The 10,787-nt window shown below is 38.3% G+C and overlaps 3 protein-coding genes across 3 annotated transcripts; all 3 read left to right on the top strand.

The window, feature by feature from the left end:
* The first annotated feature begins 446 nt into the window (after window positions 1-446).
* Window positions 447-1,315, top strand: LOC141340118 (gamma-crystallin M2-like). The gene is made up of 3 exons (XM_073845050.1): window positions 447-452; window positions 541-783; window positions 1,043-1,315. The coding sequence occupies exons 1-3, from the start codon at window positions 447-449 to the stop codon at window positions 1,313-1,315; spliced, it is 522 nt and encodes a 173-aa protein (XP_073701151.1).
* A 2,527-nt stretch (window positions 1,316-3,842) lies between these two features.
* On the top strand, window positions 3,843-4,745 carry LOC141340117 (gamma-crystallin M2-like). The gene is made up of 3 exons (XM_073845049.1): window positions 3,843-3,848; window positions 3,951-4,202; window positions 4,473-4,745. Exons 1-3 carry the CDS (start codon window positions 3,843-3,845, stop codon window positions 4,743-4,745), a joined length of 531 nt encoding a protein of 176 aa, XP_073701150.1.
* A 1,694-nt stretch (window positions 4,746-6,439) lies between these two features.
* LOC141340116 (gamma-crystallin M2-like) lies at window positions 6,440-10,468 on the top strand. Its single transcript, XM_073845048.1, has 4 exons — window positions 6,440-6,641; window positions 6,883-7,001; window positions 9,660-9,917; window positions 10,196-10,468. The coding sequence occupies exons 1-4, from the start codon at window positions 6,440-6,442 to the stop codon at window positions 10,466-10,468; spliced, it is 852 nt and encodes a 283-aa protein (XP_073701149.1).
* Window positions 10,469-10,787: the final 319 nt, after the last annotated feature.

The following is a 10,787-nucleotide window of genomic DNA, read 5'->3' as shown; positions in this document are numbered from 1 at the left end:
GTCATTCTGTCAAAATTATAATTAATTCCCAATGAGCAAAATTGACCTGTTTACTTGCTGTAAACACAATATCTATTTGACAAACAAACAAAACATTAAATTAAATAAAAATAAAAACATTTCATTTTCTGCTAATCAGGGAAGGACAATTAAAACATTACTTTAAACCCGTTCATGTGTTTAGTGAGTTTCATGCTTCATAATTACAATTTATGCTTCAGAAATTTCAAATACATGACAAATGTAAGTAGTAAGATCTAGATACTATGCTTCACTTAAAGTGGCCTCTTTCCTAACTTGCACAGTCAGGAACTGACAAATAATAGAGGCCCTGTAGTCTTTAGTCTTGGTCTAGTATAAAAGCACAGGTTACAGCAGTCAGTCAACAAGCAGAATCAGCTTCAGCTTCTTCTTTGTGGAACTACTGAGGATCAGCCAGCGCAACCATGAAGGTAAACCATGGTCTAGCACCAATTTCCACACAGTTTAACAGTAATTTTAGCTTTACATCACTAAAATATAAACTTTGTTTTTTTTTAGGTCACCTTTTATGAGGACAGGAACTTCCAGGGTCGCTCTTATGAGTGTATGAGCGACTGTGGTGATTTTTCCTCCTACATGAGCCGCTGTCACTCTTGCAGAGTGCACAGTGGATGCTGGATGATGTACGATAATCCCAACTACATGGGAAATCAGTATTTCTTCAGAAGGGGAGAGTATGCTGATTATATGTCTATGTTTGGAATGAACAACTGCATCAGGTCCTGCCGTATGATCCCCATGGTAAGCTTCATAAATGTATTGCTTTGTAGTATATCCATTTAAATCCACAGCCTTTCATTAAGAATACTTCTTAAAGGAAATATTCAATTGATTTGGGGTTTTTTTAATTATGAAGCAAAAAGTAGATCTAGTGAGGCATAGAGGAAAATGTTAAAATCTATAAAGCACAGAGGATCCTTTCAAAATGGTTAGAATGGGCAGAACAACAAATTTATTGTTATTGTATACTAGAAAATAATGTACTTCTCTCCCACTACAGTACAGCGGATCCTACAGAATGAGGATCTATGAGAGGGACAACTTCATGGGTCAGATGTACGAGATGATGGATGACTGTGACAACATCATGGACCGTTATCGCATGTCTCACTGTCAGTCCTGCCATATTATGGATGGCCACTGGCTCTTCTATGAGCAGCCCCACTACAGAGGCAGAATGTGGTACTTCAGGCCTGGAGAGTACAGAAGCTTCAGCAATATGGGTGGCATGAGATTCATGAGCATGAGGCGTATCATGAACTCCTGGTACTAGAGTTTATATTAATAAAATAATTTCTCCACAACTCCAAAACATTGTCTGAAAAATCATTGTTATCAATAATATTTACATCAGTAGTCAAATAACACCTGCAGGAAATTAATGAATTATGTTATACTATAGTAAGATAGCAATCTAACCTGTGTACTGTAAATAAGAGGGATGAATGCTTTCAAGGTCCAGCCAAACATGAAACCCAAACTACACTGCATCAAAGTTATTCTATTTAATTAGAATTAATCAGAAATAAAAGACACAAAATACAGTCCAAAATGCAGTCCAAATGTCCATTATGTCTTTCTACTGTGAAAAAAAAAACCAGATTATATTTTGAAAAATCTCTAGGTATTTTCTTTCCATACAATACATTTCTGTCAAATCTAATGCTTTGGGTCCAAGTATCTAGATAAAAAATAAAAGTAAAAAACACTATAGATTTCTTGTCTCTCTGTGAACACTGGGATTGCTATTCGCAGACTTTGGTGATTTAACATTTTACTAAATAGACCTGAGAAGACCTAAAACTATGCCAAATTTACATTATTAATTTTGGAGGTTTAGCCATTTTTTACATTTAGCCAATTTAACATCTCCTGCTATTGCCAAGAAATTTTTCGACAATCAGACAATTCAGATTTAATCATAACAGTGTTAAAACAACACAAAGAACTAAATTCCACAAAGAGGCCCCAACGACAACGTGGATGACCATAATTCAGAGGTCCAGCAAAGCTGGGGCTCCAACGAGTCTGAAACAAGTCTAACTAACTAATACTTCCTTAACTCTAGAACAGAGGATGCTTTTGTTTGAACCAGGAAGTTCCTCTCTAACACTGCCAGTTTTAACCTAAGATTAATAGTCAAAGAGACAACACATCATGACCATCATGAGTAAAACCATGAGGAATATCATGAGTTAACACTTCCCTGAGATGTTTCTCCACAGAGGACAGAGACTAGACCCAGACTCCTAAGAGCTTTCAACCTTCCTCACAAAACTAAAATCCTGCACTCCTCTCTAGAATGGTACAGAGACTTCCTTTACATATATAAAATGCAACAAAACATCCTAAAATGCTAAGAGGAGGATAAATGTATATCATGCACTGCATAACTCCATATAATGTATGTAACCCACACATTTGACTATCATCTAATCACTTATTGCATATTTTCTTTTGTATAACTATTAAATAGTTTACAGATTTATATTCGAGTTTGGTATGTATGGGGTTGAAAGTTTGTGACTAAAACATTTCTTGTTATAGAAATCATGTCTAAATTATACTCTGCAAGAGCAAATTTTGCCTTTTGCCACTGCTTTGAGCCTGAGTTTTGGTCTCTATTGGCGTGCTTTTGGCCTGAATTCCTGCTATTCCTCTACCATCATGAGGAGATAAGCCACCTAGTCTCGTCACACTTTTCTTCTTTCTTACTTTTACTTTAGTTTCTTTTCTTTCCATTGAGAGTTTTGAATGTGTTCTATGTTTAAGTTAAGTTTTGCCATAAAGCCATGTCTCCGCAACCATCCTTTAGCCAACACATAATGATTGGTTTCCCCAAGATTGGCTTCCTGGCGCTACTAGACCTCTAGCGAATCAACAGCCTGGGAAACTCCTTTCAGCATGACAACAAATGGGAATCCTCTAACACATACGTCACAAGTAAACCTCCAGATTCTAGCTGAACTGATGCATTTATTATAAAGTTTAATAGACTCATTGTAAAACTCAGTGCATGGAATAATTAAACGATTGATGGTTGTTCAGGTCTTAGCAATTGCACATAATGCTAGAAATGTATTTTCACTCTCTTAGACTCATTATTTTCTCACTTTCTCTCTTTCTGCGACTTGTCTGTGAATGTGTGAGTGTCTACATATGTTAGATTAGTTAATATGTCTTGAATTTGTCCAATAAAGTCCTATTTATATTAAAAGTGAAGTATCTTGTGTTTTGTGCTCTTAAACTGCCAATCTTGTTACCATGCTAATAGTGTTTTCACTATACGTTTCAGAGATTATGTGTGATAACCTGTTCATGAATCGCTGACCGACAGTCGTTCTGTCCAAATTCCTTTTAATTAATATCATAATTAATTCCCTTTGAGCTAAATGTACCTGTTTCCTTTACATCTGTTACTTTAACTACATTACTGTAAACACAATATCTATCTGACAAAAAGTTTTTTCAAAAATCTTAATTTTTTTTTCAACAGAACCACATTTAATACATTGCTTTAAACCCTTTTCATGTGTTTAGCGAGTTTAGTGCTTTATAATTACAATTTATCCTTCAGAAATTCTAGAGACAGGACGAATGTGAGAAATGTAAGATCCAGATACTATGCTTCAGTTAAAGGGCCTCTTTTCTAACTTGCACAGTCAGGAACTGACAAATAATAGAGGCCCTGCAGTCTTTAGTCTTGGTCTAGTATAAAAGCACAGGTGACAGTCAGCCAACAAGCAGAATCAGCTTCAGCTTCTCCTTTGTGAAACTACTGAGGATCAACCAGCACAACCATGAAGGTAAACCTTAGTCTAGTACCAGTGTCCTCACAGTTTAACTCAAAAATTATTGTTCATGTATTTGTTCATTTTAACTTTAAATCACTAAAATATTATCTTTAATTTTTTAAGGTCACCTTCTACGAGGAGAGGAACTTCCAGGGTCGCTCTTATGAGTGTATGAGCGACTGTGCTGATTTCTCCTCCTACATGAGCCGCTGTCACTCTTGCAGAGTCCACAGTGGATGCTGGATGATGTATGATCAGCCCAACTACATGGGAAATCAGTATTTCTTTAGAAGGGGAGAATATGCTGATTACATGTCTATGTTTGGAATGAACAACTGCATCAGGTCCTGCCGTATGATCCCTATGGTGAGCTCCATAAATGTATTCCTTTGTAAAGTATCCACTCAAATCCACAGCCTCTCATTAAGAATACTTCTAAGTGAAATATTCCATTACACATTTTTTAATCATAAAGCAAAAAGCTGAATCAGTGGGGCATAGAGGAAATTATTAAATCAAGTGCAGAGGATCCTTTCAAAACGGTTATTTATGAGGCAGAACAATACATTTATTGTTATTTGTTTACATTAGATGTTGGGTCTAACTAGAAAATAATGTACTTCTCTTCCACTACAGTACAGCGGATCCTACAGAATGAGGATCTACGAGAGGGACAACTTCATGGGTCAGATGTACGAGATGATGGATGACTGTGACAGCATCATGGACCGTTACCGCATGTCTCACTGCCAGTCCTGTCATATTATGGACGGCCACTGGCTCTTCTATGAACATGCCCACTACAGAGGCAGGATGTGGTACTTCGGCCCTGGAGAGTACAGGAACTTCAGCAATATGGGTGGCATGAGGTTCATGAGCATGAGGCGTATCATGAACTCCTGGTACTAGAGTTTATATTAATAAATAATTCCTCTACAACACTAAGCATTCTGTCTTGAAAATCATTGATATAATATATAAACCCTATATAATATTGACATCAGTAGTAAAATAACATATGCAAGAAATTATTAAATTATGTTATACTATAGATTGATAGCAATCTAACCTGTGTACTGTAAATATGAGGAATTAATGCTTTTAAATGACAAGGTCCAGCCAAACAAGAAACCCAAACTACCTAAACACAGACTGGATCAAAAAAGCTTGTTTCTCACAGCCTTTGGTCAAGTTACAAGTTATTCTATTTTTAAAGAATTCATCAGAAATGAATGACTCAAAATACAGTCCAAAATGCAGTTCATATGTCTATATGGTTAAATTAAACATTTATGACTGAAAAAATATGATATTTTGAAAAAAATCTTGGTATTTTTTTTTCATGCAATGAAATTCTGTCAAGTCCATTGTTTTTGGGTCCAAGTATCTAGATAAATATTTCAAAGTAAAAACAAAACAAAACTACATTTAAAGAAACGCTACAGAATTCTGGGCTCTCTTTGAACATCTGTAGATCATCTTCAAGTCGTGTGTAAGGTATACCAATGGTTGCAGCTAGCTACACCAAAAGTCAAAAACTTTAAGAAGAAAGACATATTAAGTCATATTTGAAAGACCTGACTGGGTTTGGGTCCAAAATTTTGACAAGTGGCGTAGACACAAGTTGGGACTGGTTTTTGCAGACTCTTTTACTGAATGGACCTGAGAAGACCCAAAACTATGGCAACAATTATTATTGTTTTGGAGGTTTGAAGGTGACATATCATGAAAATCTGCTCATTTACATGTCTGCTCATGCACACATGTAAATCAGGAAAAACAGGGAGGGGGGGGGGGGGGTAATCACATGCCTACTAATCTCCATTTTGGGACCTCTGTATTTATAAAAACCTGCATACGGCCCTAATTATAACCGACTGTTTTTGTAACTCCTGTGTATTTAACATAAACTTGTGTGTATTTGACAGTTTAAGCACAATAAGACATGAAAGAGGACTTATTTTAGTACTCACAGGGCATATGACAGCCACTTTCTGATTGCGTGCTTTGGATGTGTGTTCTCAGAAAACCCTATATCAGAAGTTTAAAATAATATGGTTTAAATGCATGATTTCAGTGTGATAGACATGATAATCAAAACCAAACATGTTCTAAGTTACAAGCTGTAAATCTTTTGCCACCCTGTGGCTGAATGATAGACTAACAGTGACTATTTGAATTTCCGTTAAGACGGCTAGTCAGTCAATTGTATAATTGCACTGTTGCGATTACCTTCATCCTAATAGTCTTGTCACATAATCATAGGCAATATTAGACAGTGCTTTAGGTAAGGAAAAACAAATAAATGTGGAAAAAATGTGGAAATAAAACTTTCAGGGTTGTTATCAGTATGAACAACATTTGTGGTCTTTGTTAATAAGCAGACTGAAGTCACGTAGGATAATGAAAGAAATAATATATATCTTGCCTCTTCCGGGGGCAGAGCTTGAAGGTTCACCATCTGGTCCCGAAAGGGCGTGGTGGGAACCTTTGGGCACGTAACCGGGCCAGGCTCGCTTCGTTGACTGAGAATACGTGTATGTCCCCAATCCTCTTGATAGAGGCCAGCGGGAGACGCGAACGAGCCGTATAGGGGACCCGCCATGTCTATGCACGGCTCCTCATGCACCTCCGGGAAAAAAGGCACTGGGGCGGGGCGAGCTTTAAGGTTGCTACCCGCACCCAGAAACCAATCGTTGAGCCACGAGCACTCGGGCGAAGGTGGTTTAGACACCCAACCCAATGCTCATGGCTTCCTGGCGATTGTGGCCATCAGTGGAAGACAAAAAGCCACCACATCCAGAAGTACACATTTAGAAAGACATGCGGTATTGCAGAGATACACTCGATGACAGTGTAAGAAATGTGCTCTTTTGGATCAGCATGCCCAGGGAAAAATGCGGCACAACTGTGCACTCAATGGGGGAGGGGGGGTCGCACTTGACTGTATACGGCAAATGAATGCCACTGCACGATGCCGGAGTTAGACCGGTTACAGGATCAAGCGGGCTGTTCTTCATTTTCGTCTCTCTTCTCTATCTCATAGTATCAGCTGCGAGAGGCGAGGCTCCGAAGCAGAACGGTTGCACGCCGCTGCCTTATATACCCGTACGGGGGAATGGGGCGGCATGCAAATTCTACTCGCCAATGTTTACAGAGTCTCAAGTACGATTCCCAAAAATACATCAATCGGCGTAATGTTGGAGTGAACGACTAAGAGGGAACTATTTTTACTTAAAGCATTAGGTCACTTCCAGAACAAAAAATTACAGATAATGTACTCACACCTTGTCAGCCAAGATGTTCATGTCTTTCTTTCTTCAGTCCTAAAGAAATTATGTTTTTTGAGGAAAACATTTCAGGATTTCTCTCCAGAAATAATAGATATGTATGGTGCCCGCAACGGTTCCTTTTTTTAACAGAACCACATTTAATACATTGCTTTAAAGGGGTCCTATTATGCTCCTTTACAAAGTCTTTATTTTCTTTTGGGGGTGTACTTGAACATACTGTCATGCTTAGTGGTTTGAAAAACGCATACATTTTCACATAATTTACATTATTACAATAGCTTTCTCCCCAGGCTGGCACAAACGGCTCAATTAGTTCCGGGTTCCACCTTCCGAAAAACCAAATGTATTGTGATTGGTCAGCAGTCCCACTGCGTTGCGATTGGCAAACAGCGTAGACCACGTTCCGCCCTGCTGCACCCCTTCCCAAAGCAGCAAACTAGATTAAAGTGATTATTAAACTTTTCACACGTGAGTTTAAAATATTCTAACCCCAAAGAGTGAGTTTTTTTAGGCGACCGTTATTTTAGAATGTTTCGCATTACTGTTTCCATGGCGACGCGTCATGTGACACACCGCAGCCACAACAGCACTGTAAGACACATGGATCGCTTTTATTTCGTTTTTCCTTTTTTATTATTAATATTCACAAGCATGCTCACTATATTATGAAATATCTGATATTCCGATTTCGAAATATGTGCAAGTAAATGTATTTAAAAGTTCAAACATTTTTATAATGACCGCGTTAGTTAATCTATACCGAGTGATGGGCGCCGCCATGTTTGTTCGCGCTGAATCCGAGCTGTGGGATTTACAACACGCAAATACATCCTCTCCTCCCGAAAGACATTAAAGTAAGTCTCTGGTGAGCTGGGAGAAGAGGAGAGTGAACTTTATGGTTACCTGCATAATCTGTATACGATATCAATAAAATATGTTGTCAGAATATATTTGTAGGATCATTATTGCCACTTCCATAGACATCAGTGTGTATTTTACAAACTATAAATGTATGGTTTTGCTAGTACTTATGTGTATTTAAATTTCTCAAACCTAACACTGAATAGTTGTGATAATATGACTAGCACTCAGCGCGTCCGATCTGGCTTAGCGCCAGCCAACGCGCCAAAACCGATTTGAATTCAGCAGCTGATGACGTGATGCGGCGAACGTTCGAATCACACCGGTGTGATCGTATGCATCAGGGACCAGCCAAGACAAATCACACGGGTGTGATCATACCCGCTAAAGGGTTATGTTTTAAATATGGATTTTTTTTTTTACAAAAACACATCTGATCGCTAAAGGAGGCTTTTACCGACCGCCCCGGAGCCATGTGAGGCACTTTTTTTTATTATGGATCGACTTATTTTGGACTGATGGAACCTGAATTGATTTAATATAACTCCGATTGAATTCGTCTGAAAGAAGGAAGTCATATACACCTAGGATGCATGGAGGGTGTGTAAATAAAACGCTACAGTATTGTTGGTCCTATCGTCAGCCTGCGAGATCGCCGATACGTGATATTATCATTGTTGCGCTAATGTATTTAATTATTTGCACGCCCGAAACCATAAGGCTAATGAAGCTATCTACACTGTATGATGAATAAATCTCTTACCACACACTGCACGTCTATGGTGAGGTGCTGACGCGTCCACAAATGATCACTAGTCAATGTTCGTGTTTACATCAGCCGTGGATCTGCATGTGTTTGGACCCTCTGTACAACACAGGTGAACGGCGCGGCTTCAGCACGGCTACCGGAGCAGTTCGCAGACCCTTTAGTTAAAGCTCGCATTTAAACGAGCCGACCTGCGGCTCGCTGAAGCATCCCAAAAGCGGCTGTCCATAATACATGGCTAAAGTTAAGCAAATCCCCCACCCGCCAACGAACTGAATATCAGTAGGCAGGATTTACGTTGTGACATAATAGCCTCCGGAAAACAAATGCTGTAGTCCAAATGAGCTGTTTCGTTGTAGTTCTTGAAAAGGGATTTTTTAAAAACTAAATATCTCCCTTTGGAGTGGGCTTTGAGATTTGTAACTTTGTAGATGCTTTTTATGCCCAAACATACACACCACACACTGGCTAAAGCTCAAAAAGTGAAAAAGCATAATAGGACCCTTTAAACCCTTTTTTTAATGTGTTTAGCGAGTTTAGTGCTTCATAACTACAATTTATGCTTCAGAAATTCTAGAGATATTACAAATGTGAGAAATGTAGTAAGATCTAGATAATATGCTTCAGTTAAAGAGGCCTCTTTTCTAACTTGCACAGTCAGGAACTGACTAATAATAGAGGCCCTGTAGTCTTTAGTCTTGGTCTAGTATAAAAGCACAGGTGACAGTCAGTCAACAAGCAGAATCAGCTTCAGCTTCTCCTTTGTGAAACTACTGAGGATCAGCCAGCACAACCATGAAGGTAAACCTTGGTCCGGTACCAATTTCTAACTTCTAATTTCTAATTTTAACTTTAAAATTATTTGTTTTGTTTACCTTAACTTTAAATTACTTTATTATTATCTTTGATTTTTTTAAGGTCACCTTCTACGAGGACAGGAACTTCCAGGGTCGCTCTTATGAATGTATGAGTGACTGTGGGGACTTTTCCTCCTACATGAGCCGCTGTCACTCTTGCAGAGTGCACAGTGGATGCTGGATAATGTACGATAATCCCAACTACATGGGAAATCAGTATTTCTTTAGAAGGGGAGAATATGCTGATTACATGTCTATGTTTGGAATGAACAACTGCATCAGGTCCTGCCGTATGATCCCTATGGTGAGCTCCATAAATGTATTGCTTTGTAAAGTATCCACTCAAATCCACAGCCTCTCATTAAGAATACTTCAAAGTGAAATATTTAAATCATATTTTTTTGGAATCATAAAGCAAAAAGCTAATCAAGTAGGATATAGAGGAACATTTTAAAATAAAGCACAAAGGATCCTTTCAGAATGGTTATTAATGAGGCAGAGCAATACAGTTATTGTTATTTGTTTACATCAGATGTTGGTTCTACCTGATAAACTAGAAAATAATGTACTCTTCCACTACAGTACAGCGGATCCTACAGAATGAGGATCTACGAGAGGGACAACTTCATGGGTCAGATGTACGAGATGATGGACGACTGTGATAGTGTCATGGACCGTTACCGCATGTCTCACTGCAATTCCTGCCATATTATGGACGGCCACTGGCTCTTCTATGAGCAGCCCCACTACAGAGGCAGGATGTGGTACTTCGGCCCTGGAGAGTACAGAAACTTCAGCAATATGGGTGGCATGAGATTCATGAGCATGAGGCGTATCACAAACTCCTGGTACTAGAGTTTATATTAATAAAATATTTCCTCTACAACACTAAACATTCTGTCTTGAAAATCATCAATATAATATATAAACTCTAGATAATATTTACATCAGTAGCAAAACAACATATGCAAGAAATTATTGAATTATGTTATACTATAGACTGATAGCAATCTAACCTGTGTACTGTAAATATGAGGGATTAATGCTTTTAAATGACAAGGTCCAGCCAAACAAGAAACCCAAACTACCTAAACACAGACTGGATCGAAAAAGCTTGTTTCTCACAGCCTTTGGTCAAATTACAAGTTATTCTATTTTATCAGAATTCATTAGA

The sequence above is a fragment of the Garra rufa genome, chromosome 8 (genome assembly GCF_049309525.1).
Source record: "Garra rufa chromosome 8, GarRuf1.0, whole genome shotgun sequence".
Taxonomy (NCBI): Eukaryota; Metazoa; Chordata; class Actinopteri; order Cypriniformes; family Cyprinidae; genus Garra; species Garra rufa.
This window is presented reverse-complemented; position numbering and strand designations above follow the sequence as displayed.